We start from the raw sequence: 25,362 nt of genomic DNA on the forward strand, positions 1-25,362 counted from the left end.
CCTTCGCCCCATGTGGGAGAGGCTGCGGTGGCCAATGGGCGCGCGCGGCGGAGGGCGAAGGGCAGGCCAGTGCGCCGCAGACGCGCGGACGCGGGCTGGCTCCCTCCTTCCAACGCTGTGAGTAGAGGAGCTAGGCCCCTAACCGGGCGGTACTAGGCTGGTCGTTGTGTTCCGCCCTCGCTCTTCGCCAACGCTGGGCTGACCGAAAACCTGGCCCTTTAGGTCGCGCATCTTCGACCTTCACCGCCATGCGGATATGGGCCGCGGGAGAAACTTTGAGGGCGGGATTACGGTGAAAATGCTTGTTTGGGTGGGCCCAGCGGCTTCTTTCTCCCGGCTCGGCTTCGGCCCCGCCCCCGCCCCGCCCCGCCCCCCCCCCGCCCCCGCTCCCGCTCCCGCTCGGCCCTGCACGCGGCCAGCGGGAGGGAGAGGGCCCGGGCACCCACCGTCTCCGTCCCGGCCCTAGCCGAGTCGAGCGTCCACTGGAAGGGCGCTCCCTGTCCGTCCCTAGTCCTCGGTCCTCACGGAGGCTGTTTGTCACAGCGAAGACTGACAGCCCGTAGTCTTCTGGACTTCTTTTATGGGGCTCCTGGCGGTGCTATTCATTCAGTCATTGATTCGTCTTGTAAATATCGAGCGCCTGCTCTGTACTGGACCCGGCGTTGGGTACCGGATGAACCAGACAGCTCGGTCTTTGCCACCATTTATCAGTCTGTGCCCTTTTCTCGAGTACTGAACCGAAATCAGTTTTAAATGTGCTGTGCGGGCTCTGAGCAGCGACTCACCTGTACAGGTCACTTCACCTGATTCCCATTCTGTAAAAATGAGGGCAGTGGGCTGCGTAATGTCTAAAGGACCTTCTAACTCCTTAAAATTATGTGATTCACCATCACCGTGCTAACACGGGTGTTACTAACGCCCATTCTGTATGCTTGATGGCAGTTTTTAATTTTTAGGGTTAGCACAGCTGAACATAACAAATAGAATGACACAAATTTATTACCAGAAGGACTTCGTGTGCCTCTTAGAATCTTGGTTCCAGTCTTTGGTCAGGTGGCTCCAGGAAATCACTTCACCTCTTTGCGTCCGACCCTCCTCTGTGAACTAGGAATGATAGCAGTGTCTCCCTAATCTTAGGGCCGTTGAGCAGATTACACGAGATAAGGTGTTTAGCACAGCGAAGCATTTGCTACGTGATGGCATTTATTATGGTTAAAGGGTTTTACTACCAGAACAGTGGTACATAGTTTGCTTTATTTGTTAAAACAATGTAGAATATTGCCTGCTTGTTCCATCACAGATGAAAAAAAGAGATGGTTATTCAACTTTGTGAGGTAATTGTGGATTCCCATGCAACTAACTGTAAGAATAGAGATTCTGTGTACCCTGTACCCAGTCTTCCTAGTGGTAGCATCTTGCAAAACTAGTACGATATCACAGCCAGGTAATTGACATTCACACAATCCATTGATCTCATTCAGATTCCTCATTTTGTATTAGTGTTCTCTGTGTATATTTAGTTATATATTGTTATCAGGTGTGTGGATTCTTGTATCCACCGCTACAGTCAAGGTACAGCCCAGGTCTATCATCACAAGGGTCTCTCCAGTTGCCCTTTTATAACCACAACTTCCCTTTGTAGCCCCACCCAATCTACTCTCTGTTTCCAAAATTTTGTTATATCAAGAACGTTACATAAATGTAATTATTGTAATTATACAGTATGTAACTTTTGGAGATTGACTCTTTCATTCAGCATAATCCCTTGAGATACATCCAAACTGTTACTTGTATCAGTAGTTCCTTTTTATTACTGAGTGGCATTCCATAATGTAGATGTACTACAGTATTAATATGGTTTGGCTGTGTCCCCACCCAAATCTCATCTTGTCATCTTGAATTGTAACTCACAATTCCCATGTGTTGTGGGAGGAACCGGGTGGGAGGTGATTGAATTATGGAGGTGGGTTCTTCCTGTGCTGTTCTCCAGATAGTGAATGAGCCTCACAAGATCTGATAATTTTAAAAAGTTTCCCTGCACAAGTTCTTTCTTTGCCTGCTGCCATCCATGTAAAATGTGACTTGCTCCTCCTTGCCTTCCACCATGATTGTGAGGCCTCCCCAGCCATGTGGAACTGTAAGTCCATTAAACCTTTTTTTCTTCTCAGTCTCGGGTATGTCTTTATCAGCAGTGTGAAAATGGACTAATACAGGTATATTCAACTGTTCACTCATTGAAGGACATTTGAGTTGTTTCTAGTTTTTAGCTGTGAATCAAGCAGCTATGAACACAAGTGTACAGACTTGTGTGAACCTGTTTTTTTCTCTCTAGGATAAGTGCGCAAGAGTACAATTGCTGGGTCATATGGTAAGTGCATGTTTATTTTTATTTTTTGAGACAGGGTCATGCTCTGTTGCCCAGGCTGGAGTGCAGTGGCACAATCTCAATTCACTGTGGCCTCTGCCTCCTGGTCTCAAGCAATTCTGCCTCAGCCTCCTGAGTAGCTGGGACTATAGGCACATGCCACCACGCCCCGCAAACTTTTATATTTTTAGTAGAGATGCGGTTTCACCATGTTGGCCAGGCTGGTCTCGAACTCCTGACCTCTAGTGATCCACCCTCCTCAGCCTCCCAAAGTGTTGGGATTACAGGTGTGAGCCAACACATCCAGCTTATTTGTCATTCTTTTTTATTTGCTTATTTTTTTTTTTGAGACAGAGTCTTGCTGTGTCACTCAGGCTGGAGTGCAGTGGCTCGATCTCTGCTCACTTTAAGCTCTGCCTCCCGGGTTCACGCCATTCTCCTGCCTCAGCCTCCCGAGTAGCTGGGACTACAGGCACCCGCCATCACGCCCAGCTAATTTTTTGTATTTTTAGTAGAGACAGAGTTTCACTGTATTAGCCACGGCACCCGGCCTATTATGTCATTCTTATTCCTTTGCGTCCTCACAGCTTAGCTCCCACTTTTGAGTGAGAACATACGATGTTTGGTTTTCCATTCCTGGGTTACTTCACTTAGAATAGTAAACTCCAGGCCAGGTGCGGTGGCTCACGCCTATAATCCCAGCACTTTGGGCAGCCAAGGCAGGCGGATCACAAGGTCAGGAGATTGAGACCATCTTGGTCAACATGGTGAAACCCCATCTCTACTAAAATACAAAAAATTAACTAGGCGTGGTGGCATGTGCCTGTAATCCCAGCTACTTGGGAGGCTGAGGCAGGGGAATCACTTCAACCTGGGAGGCGGAGGTTGCAGTGAGCTGAGATGGCGCCACTGCACTTCAGCCTCGTGATAGAGCGCAAGACTATGTCTCACAAAAAAAAAAAAAAAAAAAAAAAAGAATAATCCTATTCAGGTTGCTGTGAATGCCATTAATTCATTCCTTTTTATGGCTAAGTAGTATTCCATCATATATATATATACCACAGCTTCTTTATCCGCTCATTGATTGATGGGCGTTTGGGTTGGTTCCACATTTTTGCAGTTGCAGATTGTGCTGCTATAAACGTGTGTGCAAGTATCTTTTTTTATATAATGACTTCCTTTCCTCTGGATAGCCACCTAGTAGTGGAATTGCTGGATCAAATGGTAGTTCTAATTTTAGTTATTTAAGGAATCTCCGCAATGTTTTCCATAGTGGTTGTACTAGTTTACGTTCCCATCAGCAGTGTAGAAGTGTTCCCTTTTCACCATATCTACGCTAACATCTATTTTTTTAAATTTTTTGATTATGGCCATTCTTGTAGGAGTAAGGTGATATCACATTGTGGTTTTGATTTGCATTTTCCTGATCATTAGTGATGTTGAGCATTTTTTCATATGTTTGTTGGCCATTCATATATCTTCTTTTGAGACCTGTCTTCATGTCCTTAGCCCACTTTTTGATGGGATTGTTTGGTTTTTTCTTGCTAATTTGTTTGAGTTCATTGTAGATTCTAGATGTTAGTCTTCTGTCAGATGTATAGATTGTGAAGATTTTCTCCCACTCTGTGAGTTGTCTGTTTACTCTGCTGACTGTTCCTTTTGCCATGCAAAAGCTCTTTAGTTTAATTAAGTCCCAACTACTTATCTTTGTTTTTATTGCATTTGCTTTTGGGTTCTTGGTCATGAAACCCTTGCCTAAGCCAATGTCAAGAAGGGTTTTTCTGATGTTATCTTCTAGAACTTTTATAGTTTCATGTCTTAGATTTAAGTCCTTGATTCATCTTGAGTTGATTTTTGTATAAGGTGAGAGATAAGGATCCAGTTTCATTCTCCTACATGTGGCTTGCCAATTATCCCAGTACCATGTGTTGAATAGGGTGTCCTTTCCCCACTTTATGTTTTTGTTTGTTTGGTTAAAGGTAAGTTGGCTATAAGTATTTGGTTTTCTTTCTGGGTTCTCTGTTCCATTGGTGTATGTGCCTGTTTTTATACCAGTACCATGCTGTTTTGGTGACTACGGCCTTATGGTATAGTTTGAAATCAGGTAATGTCATGCCTCCAGATTTATCTTTTTGCTTAGTCTTGCTTTGGCTATGTGGGCTGTTTTTTGGTTCCATATGAATTTTAGGATTATTTTTTCTAGTTCTCTGAAGAATGATGGTATTTTTATGGGGATTGTATTGATGGGAAGACCAATATCCAGAATCTGCAGTGAACTCGAAGCAATTTGTAGATTGCTTTTGGCAGTATGATCATTTTCACAATATTAACTCTACCCATCCATGAGCATGGGATGTGTTTCCATTTGTTTGTGTCGTGATTTCTTTCAGCAGTGTTTTGTAGTTTTCCTTTTAGAGGTCTTTCACCTCCTTGGTTAGGCATATTCCTAAGCATTTATTTATTTATTTTTGCAGCTATTATAAAAGGGGTTGAGTTTCTTGATTTGATTCTCAGCTTGGTCACTGTTGGTATATAGGAAAGGTACTAGTTTTGTACATTAATTTTGTATCCTGAAACTGCTGAATTCATTTATTGGTTCTAGGAGCTTTCTGGAGGAGTCTTTAGGGTTGTCTAGGTATACAATCATATCATTAGCAGACAGCAACAATTTGACTTCCTCTTTACCGATTTAGATGCCTTTTCTTTCTTCTCTTGTCTGATTGCTCTGTCTAGGACTTCCAGTATTATGTTGAATAGAAGTGATGAGAATGAGGCTGGGTGTGGTGGCTCACACCTGTGATCCCAGCACTTTGGGAGGCCAAGGGGAGTGGATCACCTCAGGTCAGGAGTTCAAGACCAGCCTGGCCAATATGGTGAAACCCCATCTCTACTAAAAATACAAAAAATTAGCCGGATGTGGTGGTGGGTGTCTGTAATCCCAGCTACTTGGAAGGCTGAGGCACAACAATCACTTGAAGCCAGGAGGCAGAGGTTGCAGTCAGCTGAGGTCGTGCCATTGCACTCCAGTCTGGGCAACAAGAGTGAAACACCATCTCAAAAAAACAAAAAGAAAGGAGGCTGGTGAGAGTCGGCATCTTTATCTTGTTCCAGTTCTTGAAGGGAGTGCTTTAAACTTTCCCTGTTCATATTATGTTGGCTGTGGGTTTGTCATATATGGCTTTTATTACTTTGGCATACCCTTGTATGCCAGTTTTGCTGAGGATTTTAATCACAAAGGGATGCTGGATTTTGTGAAATGCTTTTTCTGCATCTATTGAGATGATCATGTGATTTTTGATTTTAATTGCGTTTATGTGGCATATAACGTTTATTGACTTGTGTATGTTAAGCCATTTGCGCATCCCTGGTACGAAACCCACTTAATCATGGTGGATTATCTATGGCAGCAGTAATTTAGTAGTGGTTATTTTCTAATTTGCATTTAACTGGGTACTTTTAATTTATTAGAGCTAGATTCACTAACTTACCACTAGAGGTCTCCTCTTTCCCTTTAGAAAGTGTTCCCAAAGGCAACTGCTTGGACTCGAGTAGGAATAATTTGCAAAATCATTAGCAAAGTTGCAGTTGAGAATGTAAAAACCTACCAATTTGTGTTAACTCTATTGCCAAATATAAATTTAATTTTTATGTTTAAAACATTTTAAATCTAGTATCTTGTGTTTTTAGAGATTACAGCTGAAGTAAATTTGGCCTTTCGTTTAAGCTAAATTATAAGATGGGTCAAAATGAATCAAGCAAAAGTAGTCAGTTTTCAAAGATCACTCTAATTCACCTGCTTAATAACAGTTTAACTGGTTTTACCTTTCTCCATGGAAACATGTCAACCATTTAAGACTATTAATAAACAAATATTTATTAAACTTTTGCATTATGCTGAGAAAAATTGAAATGAATGAGATGCCATCCTTGCTCTTTCTTTTACTTTGCATACTCTGTTTTCGTTCTAACTGGATTTTTTTTTTTTTTTGCATATTCTGCTTCTGCTTTTAGACTAACTGAAAACTCTTAATCATCAAGACCCATTTCAAAAGACACCTCTGGTGTGAAGCCTTCTTCTCACTCCCTTCTCTAGGTTCTCACGGCATTTGTTCACACCTCTACTAGCCAACCACGTTGGATGTTATTTATCTCTTTATGTCATCTGTCTGTATTAAATTATACATTCTATGAGGTCAGGAACCTTGTCTTTCTGTGTGTCTCTTTCTCCTTTGTTCTTATTTTTGTTTGTTTTGTCTTACCATTGTTGCCTTTGCACTAAGTATAGCAGACATTCAGTAAACATTTTTTGAGTGAGTGAATGAATGAATGAATGAAAGGACATGGCATTTGAGTAAGGTCTTGAAATTGGGTGAGATTTCCACAGATTGATGGTGATGGGGGAGGGAGGCTTAAGAGAAAACAGCCTGAGTAGAAACTGGGAAAGCCCTTATTTGTAAATAAGATTGACAACTAATAGAGTTATTCGAGGTGGGCACAGACAGAGAGAGCTTTAACAAAAAGCTGGAAAGGGTTGAGAACATGATAAGAGGTAGTGGAGCAGAGGTTTGCAGTAATGAAGACGGCTATGGTGGAAAAGAGATGAAAAGGGTAGTTGGTTCTGTCTTCAGTTCACATCTCTCACTGTTCCACAGCCTCAGCATCCTCAATCACTTCCTCAGCTCTAAGGTGTTTCCCACTCAGGCATCTTTCTAGCCCTCTTCTTTCTCTTGAATTCTAGCACCTTGTAATGATTGAGGAAAGGACCCTGGGCTGGGAGAGAACTGGGTTCAAGTTTCAACACTACCACCAATTAGTCATGAAACATTGAGCAAGTCCCTTTAAACACAGCATTTATTAATACCCCACCTTGTTCAAGAAAGGATTTAGGGTGTCAGGAAGTTACTTAACATCAGGGCTTCAGTTTCCTCACCTCTAAATGAGAGATTTCATCCAGGTGATCTAAATTCCTTATAGCGCTAACATTTTGTGACCTCTGATTCCAATGATTTTTCGTCATCTGCACTTAGAAATCCTGCTAACACTTAATATGTAGATTATGAAAAACTAGAAGAAAAAAATCTGAACCTATAACCCTGTCCTCCTGATGTGATTTCTTTTAATGGCATCACCATCCTACTACTAGTGACTCAGGGCCAAAACCTGGTGTCATTTTCAACTCCTGCAGCCCATGCCCCTACATCTCTCTTAACTAAGTCATACGGAACCAACTCTGTAATGTCATTCCCATCCTTCCCCAACTAGGCCCTTTCCTATGGCCTCATGTGATTGAAGCCCTTGCTGGCTGGCTGTCCCATTCTGTTGACCGTTCATCTTGATGCTGCTGTCTGAGTAAATTTCTTGAAGCACAACTGTAACAATGCCAATGCTTTGTTCTATTTATTTATTTATTTATTTATTTATTTTTGAGACGGAGTCTCGCTCTGTTGCCCAAACTGGAGTGCGGTGTGGTGCAGTCTCAGCTCACTGCAACCTCCACCTCCCGGGTTCAAGCGATTCTCCTGCCTCAACCTCCGAGTAGCTGGGACTACAGGTGCATGCCACCGTGCCCGGCTAATTTTTTTTTTTTTTTTGGATTTTAGTAGACACAGGGTTTCACCGTGTTAGCCAGGATGGTCTCGATATCCTGGCCTCGTGATCAGCCTGCCTCAGCCTCCCAAAGGCCAGTGCTTTGTTCAAAAACCTTGGTGACTCTCCGCTGCCTACAGAATACAGTCCAAATTCCCTGGCTGAGCATGCAAAACCCTTCATGACCTGACTGCAAGTTGCCTGCCTCTTCTCATGACTCACATGTGCTAGTGAAACTGAAAATAACATGCCTTAAATGTTCCTGCTTCAGCTAATCTTGCATAATTTTTCCTGGCACCTTTGTTTGTTGAAATCCTTTCTTTCCTTATTTTAACTATTTTCAGGCATTTATCAAGTTCTGTCACTCTTAACTACTTGGTAACATGTCTTAGCCCACTCCATCCTGCATTACACTGTCAGATGCTCAAAGCAAACACCATGTTTCATTTATCTTTGTCTCCCCATCCCCCCACTCCCCGCCGCACCCAGTCCCCTGCACACACCTAGCACACTACTAAGGAAACTTGAATTAAGGTAAATCAAATCGAAACCTACTCCAGGAATCACGTTCTCAAATTATGGTTATAGATTTTCACAGCTGGAAATTATCTAAGCAAATCATCTCATTTTACAAATGAGAAAACCAGAGGTCAGAGAGGTGAAGTTATTTGCCCAGTCTTTCCCAGCTGCCCTTAGTTTTTTTGTTTACACTGCTCTGGTGACAGCACTTGCAGCCTTGTCATAGGTAGATCTATTTTCATGTCTCCTCTTCTTTCCTGGATGCAAGCATCTCAACCTCGACACGTTGCTCTTTCGGTGATTTTAGTGTGTCATTTTGATACTGGAAATATAGATGGGGAGTAGAGCCAGCTTCAGCAAATTCATAGCTACAGCGCCTGAATGGACACTAGATGGCAGTACGACAGACAGACTCCAATTGAGGTTTCAACAGTGGAACTTAATGTTCAAGCCGGAAGGAACCTTAGACACCATCCAGTCCAACCCCTCATTTTTTTTTGCAGCAAACAAATAAAAAAACCCTAAGAACAAGAAACAGGAGTGACTTGCACAATAATTGTTGAGTGGCAAGTGAGTCATCAGCTTTATCAGTACAAGAGCATTGACTCTGAGGTTGTGAAGTAAGTTGCTATATGTATGGGACTCTGATGATGATCTAATGTAAGTACTATTTTGTGTGTCTAGATCAAATGATGCTGTTTGGAAAAGTTTCCCAGCAGTTGTGTGGCATAAAGAAACTCCCATGGTCATGTGATTCCAGATACTTCTGGGGCTGGTTGAATGCAGTGTTTAATAAGTAAGTGACTCTAAATAAAGTGAAGAAATGTGGAAATGGTTATGGCAAAATAAGTTACCAGTAGCTCGTTTGGCTATTTCTCGTATTTCAAATATTATTTTAACAATTTGTGCAGTGTGATCCTAATTTTGTTTACAAACAAAACCCACACAAACATGGAAAAAACACCAGAAAAATGGATTACGAAATATTAACTGTGGCTGTTTGGGTTGCAGGATTTCAGTGATTTTTCTTACTTATCTGTCCTTTTGATACATTTCAAGTTTTCTAAAATAAACATTTATTTTATAATCAGAAAAACATAATTTTAAAATACTTTACTTTTATGGCTTTTTAAAGGAATGTAGTTAACCTTTTGAATTCTATCAAAGTAACTCAGGTTTTCACAAAATTAGTGGGTGGCACACTTAGAAATAACATTTTGAGCAAGGCACGGTGGCTCACGCCTGTAATCCCAGCACTTTGGGAGGCCGAGGCAGGCGGATCACGAGGTCAGGAGATCGAGACCATCCTGGCTAACACTGTGAAACCCTGTATCCACTAAAAATACAAAAAATTAGCCGGGTGTGGTGGTGGGCACCTGTAGTCCCAGCTACTCGGGAGCCTGAGGCAGGAGAGTGACGTGAACCCGGGAGGTGGAGCTTGCAGTGAGCCGAGAGTGCGCCACTGCACTCCAACCTGGGTGAGAGTATGAGAGTCCACCAAAAAAAAAAAGAGAAAAAAATAGCATTTTGAAGCTGATGAAACTAACCTCCTTCTGATTACTTAATACAGCATTATGATCCCTAGCTTGTGAAAAAAGCATATGTAGAAGTTAATAAATATCACGTAATGAGATTAATTTGAATACAGATTCAGAATTATTTTCTCTTTAATCTTTTGTTATTAATACAAATTTTAACCAAGTATAGTCATTCGTAGAATAGTTACTAAATATCTCTGGTATCAAGCACTCTACTATATGTGAATCAATGAAAAGTTGTGTCTGATAAATTCATATAAAAATAATACGCATTGACAGTGTTCACTTGGAAACAAAAACTAAACTAAAAAAGCAGATAGACTACAGGGTTTTTTTTGTTTTTGTTTTTGGTTTTTGCATGGATCTCACTAATACATTTATCTTCCTCCTCAGTCACTTGAAATGAAAATTTGTTGCGTTCTGTATTATTTATGTCAGTTAATATAGTTAACAAGCTAGTTATTATTGTAAAAGCAAACTGTTTTTTTTCACTTGCCAACAGGGTGGATTATGATCGCATCAGGGATGTTGGCCCTGACAGGGCAGCATCCGAGTGGTTGCTGCGCTGTGGGGCCATGGTGCGCTACCATGGCCAGGAGAGGTGGCAGACGGATTACAACCACCTTCCAACAGGCCCTCTGGACAAATACAAGATTCAGGCGATTGACGCCACCAACTCTTGTATCATGAGCATTGGATTTGATCACATGGGTAACTACCCTGTCATTTTGCTATTAGGAAATGCAGATGATTTTGCAGTGACCATTTTGTTGCAGTTGACTCACAATTATAGTCATAGGTATGTCCTTTTTGCCCATTTCAGTATAGTCAAGTTTATTTCTTCCTGGGTTTGATATTTATTTTCAAATTAAATTGAGGTTACAGACACCTTCCTCTCCTTCCTCCTCTCACTAAGCTTGTTTCTATATGTCTCTAGTCTTTGGTTTATTGACTTAAAATTCAGGGCCTTGTTTATCAAACTATCTTTGTCAAACTTCTGTCATTGAGAAGCCCTCAGTAATGCAGGAATAATTATATCCACACAGCTTCTGCCTACGTGGGCATTTTTTTTCTTTCTTTCTTTTTTTTTTTTTTTTTTTTGAGATAGAGTCTTGCTCTGTCAGCCAGGCTGGAGTGCAGTGGCACAATCTCGGCTCACTGCAAGCTCCACCTCCCAGGTTCATGCCATTCTCCCACCTCAGCCTCCTGAGTAGCTGGGACTACAGGCGCCCGCCACCATGCCCGGCTAATTTTGTTTTTGTATTTTTAGAAGAGAATGGGGTTTCACCATGTTAGCCAGGATGGTTTCCATCTCTTGACCTCGTGATCCGCCTGCCTTGGCCTCCCAAAGTACTGGGACTACAGGTGTGAGCCACTGCACCTGGCCTCCTTTTTTTTTTTTTTTTTTTGAGACAGAGTCTCACTCTGTCACCAAGGCTAGTCGCCAAGGCTAGAGTGCAGTGGCGCGATCTTGGCTCACTGCAACCTCTACCTCCTGGGTTCAGGTGATTTTCCTGCCTCAGCCTCCCAAGTAGGTGGGACTACAGGTGTGCACTACTACGCCAGGCCGATTTTTCTATTTTTAGTAGAGACGGGGTTTTGCCATGTTGGCCAGGCTGGTCTTGAATTCGTGACCTCAGGTGATTCACCCGCCTCAGACTCCCAAAGTGCTGGGATTACAGGTATGAGCCACCGGGCCTGGCCCTATGTGGGCATTTCTTTCCTCCATTGTGTGGGCATCTGACTGTAGAATGGCCCCGTCCATCAGCACAAGCTCTGTAGTGAATTCCTTATATGGCTAATAGGGTGAGCAATCATTCCAGTTTTCATGGGATTCAGAGGTTTCCCAGGACACAGGACTTTCAATCCTAAAACCAAGTCAGTCCTGGGCAAACCAGGACAGTTTGTTATCTTAGTGGTAAAGCAGATTCTTAATCTGTACTTTTTCTCCCCAGTGGGCCTACAGCATGTTGAAAAAATAAGGCTGTGCAAGTGTCATTATATCGAGGATGACTGTTTGCTGAGACTTGGTCAACTTGAAAATTTACAAAAAAGCATATTGGAAATGGAAATAATATCCTGTGGGAATATCACATACAAAGGCATCATTGCTTTGCGTCATTTAAGGTAGATGATCAAAGCCAAAGTGGAAACTTGATAATGCTGTTAAGGTGAATAGGTAGAATTTAACTGACTGTGAGGGCTGGTGTCTATTTTTAGTTCTGAAAAAGATAATTTTAAAAAATGACTTCACTTCCATCTGTAATACTTTAAAAGAGCTAAAATGATCAATCTTAATACATTAATATTTTATTGAATTTTTTATAGGATATGTTTTTAAAAATTAAATCTACATTAAGCACCTAGCATGGTGCCTGTCACAGTAAGCCCTCAGTAAGCTTCAACGATTATGCTTTCTCTCCTTTTTTTTTTTAAAGCAATTTCCCCTATGTTTTTGATATTTTCAGGACATTTGGTATATACCTATTAGCATTTTACCCTGTAATTATGTTGGTTGAGGGGAAAAAACCTTGAAGTATTCACCTTTCTGTGTTTAGAGCCTAGAACACTGCCTGACACTATAATAATCATCAAAAGCACGCATTCACTGGTTAGGAAAGCTTTTCTACATCCTCTTGTGCCACCAACCAGACCCATGCCATGGCCTGGAGCAACTCACCTAATTCCAAATGCAAAAACAGATAATACTAGCAAGGAATGTTTAACTCTAAAATTGTAAGGTTCTGAGTCTTATCAGCGTGATGAAAAAAGAATAGAAGTTTGTTTAATCAAATCTCTGTGTTAGAGATCCCAACATTCAAATTATAAATCTAATTAGTGTAGTTCTGCTTTAATATAAAATGGATCTACCAGTAACCTCAGTATCACAGGAAGTTTGAGAAATTTTAAACATTAGGACCACAAGTAGTAGATTGTCCATCTCTTACATTACTTGAGGCTTCAGAGTTTCATCTTTTAGTAGAAACTCGAGTATCTTTAAGAATTTTCCCAGTTTTTGCCCTTTTGGGGTTGAGATTCACATTTCATGTTTCACATGCAAAGGATATCTACATCATTATAAATATATATTTTATTTAGAATGATTCAGCTAGAAATATTGACATAACCTAAGGTCTGTGTTACTTCCTGGCATGAATTTCATCTCTAAGGCTACTGCTCTAAAAGTCATTTTGAAAGCATAGGGTGATATAGATTAATTTTCTATGTAATTTTCTTTCTTTAAGCCAGTAAATTGAGTTTATTTTTAATGCTCTTGGCTAAATTGAAGTGACTTTTTTCTTTATTTGCAGAAACCTCAAATATTTGTTGTTAAGTGATCTTCCCGGAGTAAGAGAAAAAGAAAATCTTATCCAAGTCTTTGAGACAGCACTGCCCTCTCTGGAACTAAAATTACAATTGAAGTAAAATAATGTGTCTTATTTCAGTATAAAGGATCATTTGAAACTGTTGATTCTAAACATCAACTAATATTATATAGTCATCAGTAGAATTATAAGGATGCCATATCATGACATTTACAAGTGGAGAGTGCATCATATTTAGAAAATGAATATTCAGATGTGACTCACTAATGTTACTAAGTTGGAAGTGAGAATTTATGTACATTAATTCATTTTAAGAAAAGTGCAGCCGGGCGCGGTGGCTCATGCCCATAATCCCAGCACTTTGAGAGGCCAAAGTGGGCAGATCACCTGAGGTCAGAGTTCGAGACCAACCATGGCCAACATGGTGAAACCCCGTCTTTACTAAAAATACAAAATTAGCTGGGTGTGATGGTCCACGCCTGTAATCCCAGCTACTCTGGAGGCTGAGGCAGGATAATTACTTGACTTGGCAGGTGGAGGTTGCAGTGACCCGCAATTGCGCCACTGCACTCCATCCTGGGCGACAGAGCGAGACTCTGTCTCAAAAAAAAAAAAAAAAAAAGAAGAAAAAGAAAAATGCAAACTAGGTAACATTTTAATACATTCATTTAATATGTAAATCTATAGATATCTCTTGATGTAGATATTTATTTAGAATCCTTTAAAGTTATTTGTACAACAGATGTTTTTATTAGTAATTTACATTAAATTTAACTTTAAAGTTAGTGAAGCATACTACCATAAATGCACAATTATGAAAAATTAGAAGCTAAATTACAGATTCATTGATGGCGTCAATTATGCATAGTGGTCAATGGTGGTTGAAGCATGCATTTCATATTGCTTCCCAGGATTTGCATGCATTTCCCATGATCCTGCATTCTTGTGTTCTTGATAGCATACAGACTTTCTCAGAATCAACAGTTGCTGCTTAATTTGTCTATTTTGTAAGCTTAGGCTACTATTTTATTAAAACTGGACAGATACTTGGCTGAATACAAATAGTTTTGCAGATTGCAATATAATAAAAGGAAACAATAATAAAAACCAGTAGGCTATGCTTAGGTTTCTCTTAAAACTTAAAACTGCTTTAGGCTGGGTGCCGTGGCTCATGCCTGTAATCCCAGTGCTTTGGGAGGCTGAGGTGGGAGGATCACTTGAGACCAGGAGTTTGAGACCAATTTGGGCAACACAGAGAGACCCCATCTCTATAAAAAATTTTAAAAATTAGCCAGGCGTGGTGGTGTACACCTGTACTCTCAGATACTTGGGAGGTTGAGGTGGTAGGATCGCTTGAGCTCAGGAGTTTGAGGCTGCAGTAAGCTATGATCACGGCCACTGAACACCAGCGTGGTAGCCTGGGTGAAAGACAGAGACCCTGTCTCTTAAAAAAAAAAAAAAAAAAAAAAAAGGGCTGGCCTGTAATCCCAGCACTTTTGAAGGCCAAGACAGGCAGATCATTTGAGTCCAGGAGTTCAGGACGAGCCTGGGCAACGTGGCAAAACCCTGTCTCTACCAAAAAATTAAAAAATAAATAGCCGGGTATAGTGGCACATTCCTGTAGTCTCAACTACTCAGGAGTCTGAGGTAGGAGGATCATTTGAGCCTGGGAAGTGAAGGCTGCAGTGAGCCATGTTGGCACCACTGCACTCCAGCACTCCAGCCTGGGCAACAGATTAAAACCCTATCTCAAAAAAAAAAAAAGTCAAAAATAGATAAAACAGGTCTTTATTGTTACCTGTGTGAAATGGCCCTGATTCTATTACTGTTATATGCCAGTTTGTTTATAGATTTCTGTGTGTTTGATTTGAACTTTTTTTTTTTTTGAGACAGACTCTCACTCTATTGCCCAGGCTGGAGTGCAGTGGTGTGATCTCGGCTCACTGCAACCTCTGCCTCCCAGGTTCAAGCAATTATCTTCCTTAGCCTCCCAGGTAGCTGGGATTACAGGCACCCGCCACCACACCAGCTAATTTTTGTATTTTTAGTAGAGACAGGGTTTCACCATCTTGGCCAGACTGGTCTTGAACTCCTAACCTCAGGATCCACCCGCCTCAGCCTCTCAAAGTGCTGGGATTATAAGCGTGAGCCACCGTGCCCAGCCTGGTTTGAACATTATTGAGCTGTTGAATATAAACTTGAAAATAATTTTCAAATAAACACTTTCTATGATACAGTTTTCAGGTAGAAAAATGAATTTTCGTTGTGTTTAAAAACCAGCTTATACAAATAGCACATAGTATAAATGGTAATTGCCGCTGTCATTTTAAAAATCAGAAAATAGTAAATAAAAGGATGTGGAAGAGTGTCATGTGATACAGTGGAGATTTCATGCTGAATAAAAGGATTATAAATATGGTTAAATTGAACATAAGCATAAATGTAATGGAACTCATTAGAGAAAAATAAGCCTTTTTTCTCAGGTTTGTTTCATTACTGTATGGTGAGACAACTGATTCACCATGATTTAGTCGAGAACTACTTTTCTATTCTGAATGGTTTTTGGTAAAACTATTTGCTGAATTATTAGGCAGTTATAGTAATCTGCCTCCGTCAAGTGCATTTTCTTGGGTTAAGGAAAAAAGAAATTTTAACTATTCATGGAAGCTGGATGTTCTTCCTTGTCATTTGAATCAAGGCTGTCTAACAGGAATTGAATAATTCAGGGACTAGCATTTAACCCATATCAGGTCTAGGCAAGAAATGACATACATTAGGAAGCCTTAGGATATCATTAAACTGCCTAGAGTCAAAATTATTGAACACACACCAGACCTCAGTGGATTACTTAAGTAAATGGGGTCAGATGTCATCGTGAAGAAAATTAACGGGAAGAAAATGAGAGTACAGAATTGTTTTGAAAATAGAGTGAAATTCAACTTCGAAGACCATGGCTGAGAAGTGCTAGGAATAGTGGCAGCACATCAACCAGAAATGGTGTTGAGCTGTAAGAAACAGACGTCAGGCTTCATATTGCCCTTGTGTCGGGGGAACAAGGATGAAAAAGCTTTTTGATTAAGAGCAGTAGACCAAATCAAAGCTAATTATGTCATTTTGGCCAGGCGCAGTGGCTCATGCCTGTAATGCCAGCACTTTGGAAGGCCGAGGCGCTCAGATCATGTGAGCCCAGGAGTTCAAGAGCAGCCTGGGGAACATGGCAAAACCCTGCGTCTACCAAAAAATACAAAAAAAATTAGCCAGGTATAGTGGCACATGCCTGTAGTCCCAGCTACTTGGGAGGCTGAGGTGGGAGGATCGACATATATATATGTCATCATTTTAAGTCTCACTGTGCAAGGCTATGAGTCCTCAATAATACTTTGGACTACTTAGTGTAATACATTAGTTGTTAGAATAGCATATACACACACACACACATACACACACATATACATATACATACATAAACATACAAAACATACAAACAGTGCAAAAAGATGTTTCAGGGAAAACATCAGTTTACAACATAATGTCTTTCATGGCTCAAGGAAAAGCTCACAAGCAATTTCTTCTGAAACCCAGATCACTTACAGGTTTGCCTATAGATGTACCAGGTCAAAGGCTGTGCCAGAGGGAATGATGTACTAATTATTTTCAGGCTGACAGGTTCAGTTCCTGCAAAGCCTGTAGATCTTGCTCTACCCTTTGACTGCCTTAATCAGCTGCCAGGCTTCATGCCATGGTTTGCAAGGGGAATTGGGTGAATAAATGTAGACAGATTACAGTAAATTCATCTTGCCTGCAAAAGTGACTAAGGTGCATCCTTTACTGATAAAGTAAGGATGAAATGTATAAACATATAATTAAATATATAAATTACCAAGTCTTTGTGATAATTCGTATGCTTTTAAATATTTCGAACCTGTTACCCTCAAAATGTTTTAAAATATAAAAATCAAGAAATAGAGCAAGCAGGAAATGGGATTTTAAACATTTTGATTTCAAGAAGTAGAACTTTCCTTAAATATGATGCTGAAACAATCTGAGAGGCAGGAGATAGGACTCAAGGCAACAGATCCAAGGAAATATATATGGGCATTTTGTAGTCCATTTTTCTTGTGTGGCATGTGGTACAACTGAAGCATAAATCTTTTTGGTATCATCTAATTTTGCCAGAGGTATGGGACAGTTCATATTCAGTCCATAAGCTCGGCTGCTTACATGAACTGAAATACAAGTGCAACTCCAAACAGGTTTTTTCTTTCTTTTCTGGACACCATCATCAAGCATGGAAGACTGGATCTGGAATTTCCCTTCATATCTTGCCAATTGGCCTCCCAGTTTCTTGCTTATGTTTTCTCCTGGTGTGTTTTCAACATTGTAATTGTTTTTGATCAACTGTATAAGTTTTATTTTCTTCAAAGTATCTATTGATTCCTTTTTAAAAAATCATGTCTCCTAGCTCCTTTAAATGTCTGGAAAACGGTAGTTAAGTTTCTTGGTATTACAGTAGTACTTCTTATTGTCCAAAGCTGGAAGGATGCTGCTGCCAGTTAGCTGGGGTAGGTATTGCAACTGAAAATGCAAAACACAGAATTAGGTTCAAAACTGTGCCATGCATTTTTTGTTTTCATTATTTAGAATATATCACAAAAGAGGTAATTAAGCTTTTTAGTATAGAAACACTTTTTTGGCACAGAATCCAGGACTTGAGAGAGGATTAAATGTTTCAATTTGGTCTTTGCTTTTCCTTTTAAATGTTTATTTTATATTAAAAAGGAAAACGTGCACATTAAAGAAGATTTAAAGAATATGAAAAGGGGAGAATCTACATGTTAACATTATTGGGGAAAAAACAGATTTACAGGAGTTGAGAGCTTGCTGAGATCTTAGGGATCATTTAAGCCAATGCCTTGTCTTATGGCAGAGAAAACTGATAACCAGAGCACCTAGGCAATTTGCCTACTTACTCTCTTTCCTTAGTTAAAAAGGCAAATCAAGCATGGCACAGTGCACACTTGTAGTTCCAGCTACGAGGGAGGCTGAGGTGGGAGGATCCCTTGAGCCCGGGAGACCAGCCTGAGCAACATAACAAGACCCCCATCTCTAAAGAAAAAAGACAAAACTGCTTCCTGAAAATATTTGAATTTATTGTCAATGTCAAATGAAAGTCAGAACACACCTGTATTTTTTGTATTGCACTATATGTCCTTAGGTATCCCTAAAAAGGAACTTTTTAGTACTTTTACTTTTTAGAAAAAATTTTTTCAGGCATTCTCCTCAGAAAAGGACTTTTTAGTACTTTTAAATCAGTTGATTCTTTCAGGATTTAAAAGCAGTACACCAGGCCAGGTGTGGTGGCTCATGCCTGTAATCCCAGCACTTTGGAAGGCCAAGGCGGATGGATCACCTGAGGTCAGGAGTCGAGACCAGCCTGCCAACATGGCAAAACCCCGTCTCTACTAAAAATATAGAAATTAGTTGGGCATACTGGCGCGTGCCTGTAATCCCAGATACTGGGGAGGCTGAGGCAGGAGAAACGCTTGAACCCGGGAGGCAGAGGTTGCGGTGAGCCAAGATCACACCACTGCGCTCTAGCCTGGGCGACAGAGTGAGACTCGGTCTCAAAAAAAAAAAGCAATACACTAAATAGTGGAGTTTCCCTATTTTTTCAAGTAGAAATATTTCCATCAAAACCTTTTGCTCTTGAATACAAAGTAATGCTGAGATAAGGAATAATTCGGGGGTGGGGGTGGAGGAGTCTGTTTCTGGCCTGTTTTGCCACCTGGATCATACATGATGGAGAATAAAATTAAAACATTATTAATTTTGTAACTGTGATCTACATTAGGGCCCTGGAGTTCATGTTGTACTTGTTCCTCATGGACTCTTCACCCTTTTCCCTCCTCCCAGCCTCACACACAACACCCTGGTACCATTCAGCATGCTGGGCAGTGGAAGCTGCAAAGGGAAAGACAAAGGCAAGATAATGTATAGCTTAAGGAGTACCTAGGTAGATCCAGAGGTTACCCAGGATCAGTTGTGGTTCCAACAACAGTTCATTCTAAATTATTACAGCTTTTGGCTTATCACAAGATGCTTAATATGAGGCTATTTTATACCAATCAGGATTCTTCACAGACTCCCAGTGTGCAGTTTGGATGCTGGTCTCTGGTTAAATGTTTTCAGCTGATATCACCAAAAGCATTCATCACTGTATTTGCCCTAGCCAACTATGACAAAGGATCAGGGAGGAAAACGCTCCTTTTTTGGATAAACCTGGAGTGTTAGTTAATACTGAAGGTGTACATGATGACACAGAACTGCCTGGGAAAATCTGATTTCATTTTCCAAAGCACAAGAAGTGTGTTCAGCTGGACTCATACTCATGTATCTTGTTGAGACCTGTGCTCATGCAGGCCGGAAACCCTGGTCCCTATGTGACAGCAGGACAAGAGCACCTTTAGGATTCAGGGAGAGGGGACTTCAGGAGACAGATATCCCTGGGGCCCTGGCTGATAGACCCTGTGACCTGTCTCCTAGTGCTGGAATGAGGATGCTGGAGCTGAAAGCCACAACTGCCATCCTCAAGTCTAGCTGGAGTCATACCACTGTGTACCGGGTGGCAGGTAGGAGATCATTTGAAATTACAACCTTGGATGTTTCTGTAAAGCAGTGGTGCTTTCGGCTCTTTCTTAGGGTCTTTCTTGTTGGTTTGTCATGTTCTTTTGCCACATCCTCTATTTCTCTGATGTTTTCAAAATATGGGTGATGCAACAGCTGTTCACATGTCAGTCTCTCAGTAGGGTCCATGTGGAGACAGCCCTAAAAGAACAGAAAATTCCTTCTTACTTCTTTAAAATTGTATTAACTTATTAATGTCATTTTTTTTTTCTTCTTTGAAAGATGAAACTCTTCAGTTGCAATAATAAGGGGGGAAAGCCAGAAAAACACACCAGTCGTGATTTTAGTTCCTTCCAGTCATTCCTAAATGGGCACTCACATATTAAATAAACAATTTCTAGAAGTAGTAATGAAAAATCATTTTCTCCACCTTATTCTGTTCTTGAGGCAATTGATACTCTTCCCTGGGAGAGTAAGATTTAGAGTTTACCTCAGTGGCCAAATGGGGTAATCCATTTAGCTAGTTTGGTCCCCTGCATGTACTTCGTAAAAACTAGTGTTTTTATGTTAAAAATGATATTTATACATGATAACAAATACAATTCATACAGCAAAGTCTCCACCACTCTAGGTGTTCCATTCACCCTTCTAAAATCAGCTACTCTTTTTTTTTTTTTTTTTTGGTGTATCCCTCCAGAAATAGTTTATCCATTATAAGTGTATATGAGCATGTATATAAGGAGAAGCATAATGTACATGCCTTTATATTACATCATTGTTAACTATTTTTGTTGCCACTGAGTAGGCCATGGAGCTCATTCTTAGATAGATTAAATTTCACAACTACATACTCCAAAGAATTGACTCAATTTGTATTGGTTATGTCAGAGGTGTTGAAACCAGAGCAACTCCATCTTGAATAGGGGCTGGATAAAATAAGGCTGAGACCTACTGGGCTGCATTCCCAGGAGGTTTGGCATTCTTACAGGATGAGATAGCAGGTCGGCACAAAATACAGGTCACAATGACCCTGATGATAAAACAGGATGCAGTAAAGAAGCTGGCCAAAACCAAGATGGCGATGAAAGTGATGTCTGGTTGTCCTCACTGCTCATTATACACTAATTATAATGTGTTAGCATGCTAAAAGACACTCACCAGCACCATTGACAGTCACCAGACAATACCATAGCAATGCCCAGAAGTTACCCTAAATAGTCTAAAAAGGGGAGGAACCCTCAGTTCCAGAAAATCCCTGCCCCTCTCCTGGAAAACTCATGAATAATCCACCTCTTGTTTAGCATATAATCAAGAAATAACTAAGTATACTCAGTTGAGCAGGACATAGCACTGCTCTGCCTATAGAGTAGCCATTCTTTTATTCCTTTACTTTGTTAATAAATTTGCTTCCACTTTGCTGTGTGGACACGCCCTGAATTCTTTCTTGTGCGAGGTCCAAGAACCCTCTCTTGGGGTCTGGATTGGGACCCTTTCAGGTAACAGTTATCATTTATATTAACTCATTATTTAATACATTAGTAAATAAATAATTTTTAAACCATGTGGGACATTGACTGTAACTTGCAAACAGTTGATACCATAACTCATTTTACATAAAAGCTATATTTCTAAATATATATATATAAATCAAGTTTTTAAATGTACTTCAAATGTACCAGGGAGTTAGCTATTTAAAAGGATCCTACAGCTAAGCATTTTCTGAAGAAAAGGTTCCCTTTGTAAAACTATCACCACCCCTCTGAAATTTCTGTTTTGTGTAAATTTAGACTTCAAATATAATGTTAGGTTTAAAGTGAAAAATACTTGCAAATGTTTTCACTTAATAGAATGTGATCCATTTTAAAACTTGAAAATATACTTTTCCAAGGATAATTTTTTTGTTTTTTTTTTTTTGAGACAGAGTCTTGCTCTGTTGCCCAGGCTGGAGTGCAGTTGTGCAGTCTCGACTCACTGCAACCTCTGCTTCCCCGGGCTCAAGCGATTCTCCTGCCTCAGCCTCCCGAGTAGCTGACATTACAGGCGAGTGCCACCATGCCCAACTAATTTTTTTTATTTTTGGTAGAGACGGGGTTTCACCATGATGACCAGGCTGGTTTTGAACTCCTGACCTCAAGTGATCCGCCTGCCTCAGCCTCCCAAAGTGCTAGGATTACAGATGTGAGCCACCGGACAGCCAGGAGAATTCTAAAAGGAACACTTTTCATTGCATGGATTGACATAAATAATTCAGATTCCCCAATTGATGACAACTGCTGTGTGCTTCCTGGTCTGTTGGAAGCCACGATTTTACCTTTAGGAGCCCCAGAGCAGGATAAGAGATGTTTGGGAATTTCAATTCAAGTGGTTCCTGTTGAAAAGAAAAGAGATTTTTAATTTACAGCATGTATTCAAATTAAGGTTACCTCAAATTAAATCTTTCGATAGAAACATTTTCCCGGCACCTTCCTCACCTCCTCCACCCTTTGCCCACTCCACCTGCTGCCTAAAACAATCTCCCTTTGCCTTTTTCACAAGCTTTCTCTCCCCATCTCCAAAATGCTTTTTCAAATTTGCTTCCTAACCACTCCCTTCACTTAGCAAATTATAAATAAAAATACTAATGAAAAACAAAAAACTTTCTGAGCAGCTTTTTCCTTTTTTTTTTTTTTTTTGGCCTCAATTTATATAACTTGCCTTTCCTGAGAATAATTTTTGGCATTTATAGTGGCGTTTATAAAAAGGCAGCCGGCTGGGTACAGTGGCTCATGCCTATAATCCACTCAGGGAGGCCAAGTCTGACGGCTTGAGCCCAGGAATTTGAGACCAGCCTGGGCAACATGAAACCCTGTCTCTATAAAAAAAAAATGTACCAACAAACTAGCCAGGGGTGGTGGTGTGCTCCTGTAGTCCCAGCTACTTGAGAGGCTGAGGTGGGAGGATGGCGTGAGTTTGGGAGATTGAGGCTGCAGTAAGCCATAAATGTGCCACAGCACTCCAGCATGGGCGACAGAGCAAGACCCTGCCTTAAAAAAAAAAAAAAAAAAAAAGGCAGCTCTAATTATATAAAGGGAGCTGTAAAATAGATGTTTTTCCCCTACCCAGGTGAACAGATGCTTCTTGATTTTCTGGTATAAACACCGTCGTCTCCCACTAGAGCCTGCTGCTTCCCTTATCAGCCTACTGTTTAAAGAGTCTCCTGTGGGGCATTCATCAATCTCCTTTTGGCCATGTAAGGCTATTTTGCTCCAGTCATGTGCTGGAGACAATCAGGAATAACACTATAAATGGGAGGAATGCCGAATGTCAGGCAGACAAACAGGCCAGTTAAAGAGAGGTACCGCTGACAAAGGCTAATTGAGCAGAAAGGCTGAGAAAATAAGAGCCAGCCAAGCTGAGCAAAATAAATGACTGCAGTGCATTGTGTGTATAAAAGTGGCAGTGTGTGAGCTGCCGGCTGGAGTGACTGGCCAGGCTCGGCTCATCTAATCAAACACAGTCCTGGTGCCGTGGCCAGCCTTCACAGTACAGTATTATTTTGGACAAGGAACCAGCTCCCAATAACCAATTCTGGATTGTACACATTGATAAGAGTAGGAGAGAAGAGCCTCTGTTTTAGAGTTCCCTATGTTCAACAGGAGAAAAAAAAATTCTAAAGTAGATTTGTATTAGCCCTTGACAGTATTCCCTGTTGCACCTCCATACTCCCACTCATGCTCCATAGCTTAAATTCTCTTGTTCTTTCTGTCGGTTGAATCTGAGCATCACTGGGGATTGACGTGCCATTGCTATATCATCGAGCTCTGCTGTCCCAGCAACAATGTCTGAATGAGGCTGACTGGTTGCCTGTGATACGCTGGAGCCCATCCTGCCGGCTGAGCTAGTTTCCCAGCCCCAGAAGCAGGCAGGCCTCCCTCTGTCAGGGTTACTGACAGGCAGAGGGACTGGGGCACAGATGTTCAACCAGTGCAGCCCCCGCACTGCTTCTTCCTGTGTTTCTGTCAACAGGAAATCTGCAGGACAATCTCTGGGAAACCATGGGAAGCTTTCTACATTTATGAAACCTGGGTTACTTCTGAGGCTTCACCAACAGACAAGAGAACAGGAAATCACTAAGGATATTTAGTACAGAACTGGGAATGTCCAGACCACAAGGAAGCCAGATGGGTCACCTCCCATATGTCAGGTGTCATTCCTGCCCCTCCGTCCCAGCAAGACCCACTTTGAATGCTAGTGCTGCAGGAGGAAGAGGCAATGGAGATGCAGAAACCTTCACTGTAGGACAAGCCAAGAGGTTAGGGAACAAATAAAACACAAGTGGTAGAGACAGAATTTACATCTGGAAACTGAAGGGTTTAGTGAGCAACTGGAGAGTTAGTTTCATTTTTAAGATACCTTCCTCAGACAGTGGAAACTCAAGATTTCACAAACCTTAATTATGCTCTGAAATGTTTTTGATTGCAATACAGACTTGTTAGAAGACATTCAAAAATATAAAAAATCATAAAGTTACCCCAAAATCCCACCCAAAAGAGATACCTGCTGTTAGTATTTTGATATATATCCTTGCAGCCATTTATTTCACAAATGTCAAAAAAGAGCTTGTGATTTCCCAGATGATGTCATATTATTGTGTATTTATATATGTAAATAAATATATATATATGCATTGTGTACATATTACATATTTATTAAAACTTGGTCAAATTACACATACTGTTTTTTTTGTTTGTTTTGTTTTTGTTTTTGTTTTGAGACAGAATCTGGCCCTGTTGCCCAGGCTGGAGTATCGTGACATGATCTCGGCTCACTGCAACCTCCACCTCCCAAGGTCAAGCCATCTTCCCACCTCAGCCTCCCAAGTAGCTGGGACTACAGATGTGTGCCACCGTGCCTGGCTAATTTTTGTATTTTTAGTAGAGACGGGGTTTCATCATGTTGCCCAGGCTGGTCTCGAACTCCTGGGCTCAAGCGATCCACCTGTCTCGGCCTCCCAAAGTGCTGGGATTACAGGCATGAGCCACCATGCCCAGCCTACACTGTTTTCTAACCGTCTTTTTTTTTTTTTTTTTTTTTTCACTGCATGATATTACTTACTTTTACAGACAGAATTTTGCTCTGTCACCCAGGTTGGAGTGCAGTGGCATGATCATAGTTTACGGTAACCTCAAACTTCTGGGCTCAAGTGATTCTCCTGCCTCAGCCTCCCAAGTAGCTGGAGCTATAGGCATGTGCCACCAACCCCAGTTAGTTTTTAAAATATTTTGTAGAGACAGGGTCTTGCTATGTTGTCCAGGCTGGTCTTGACCTCCTGCACTCAAGCATCTTTCACTCAGTTGTCTCCTGGGTTGCTAGAACTATAGGTGTGGGACACTGCACCTGACTCTATATGGTATTTTTTTTTTCT

The 25,362-nt window shown here is 40.9% G+C and overlaps 2 protein-coding genes and 1 long non-coding RNA gene across 10 annotated transcripts in view; 2 read left to right on the top strand and 1 right to left on the bottom strand.

Moving 5' to 3' along the window:
* Positions 1 to 59: 59 nt before the first annotated feature.
* DMAC2L (distal membrane arm assembly component 2 like) lies at positions 60 to 15,758 on the top strand. Of its 3 annotated transcripts, XM_065548795.2 has the most exons (6): positions 60 to 117; positions 2,333 to 2,368; positions 9,155 to 9,266; positions 10,511 to 10,719; positions 11,964 to 12,135; positions 13,320 to 15,758. In XM_065548795.2, exons 3-6 carry the CDS (start codon positions 9,160 to 9,162, stop codon positions 13,432 to 13,434), a joined length of 603 nt encoding a protein of 200 aa, XP_065404867.1. In that variant the 5' UTR covers positions 60 to 117; positions 2,333 to 2,368; positions 9,155 to 9,159; the 3' UTR covers positions 13,435 to 15,758. The 3 variants fall into 3 exon arrangements, with proteins under 3 accessions (XP_065404867.1, XP_073853466.1, XP_045252319.2); XM_073997365.1 differs by lacking the exon at positions 2,333 to 2,368 and having other exon boundaries at positions 60 to 222; XM_045396384.3 differs by lacking the exon at positions 2,333 to 2,368.
* A 1,059-nt stretch (positions 15,759 to 16,817) lies between these two features.
* Positions 16,818 to 25,362, bottom strand: part of CDKL1 (cyclin dependent kinase like 1) — a 67,267-nt gene continuing 58,722 nt past the window's right edge. For 5 of the 6 annotated variants that reach the window (XM_065548793.2, XM_015453766.4, XM_073997360.1 and 2 more), the window contains 3 exons: positions 22,270 to 22,326; positions 19,989 to 20,159; positions 16,818 to 17,909 (listed from right to left, as the gene is read on the bottom strand). In XM_065548793.2, coding sequence (XP_065404865.1) covers positions 17,802 to 17,909; positions 19,989 to 20,159; positions 22,270 to 22,326 — 336 coding nt within the window. In that variant the 3' untranslated portion in view covers positions 16,818 to 17,801. The remainder of the gene's footprint in view (positions 17,910 to 19,988; positions 20,160 to 22,269; positions 22,327 to 25,362) is intronic. The other variant, XM_073997362.1, reaches the window with a different exon arrangement.
* Positions 19,674 to 24,667, top strand: LOC135971976 (uncharacterized). The gene is made up of 2 exons (XR_010588473.1): positions 19,674 to 19,963; positions 23,964 to 24,667. It is a non-coding gene; the product is annotated as an uncharacterized lncRNA (long non-coding RNA).

The sequence above is a fragment of the Macaca fascicularis genome, chromosome 7 (genome assembly GCF_037993035.2).
Source record: "Macaca fascicularis isolate 582-1 chromosome 7, T2T-MFA8v1.1".
NCBI lineage: Eukaryota > Metazoa > Chordata > Mammalia > Primates > Cercopithecidae > Macaca > Macaca fascicularis.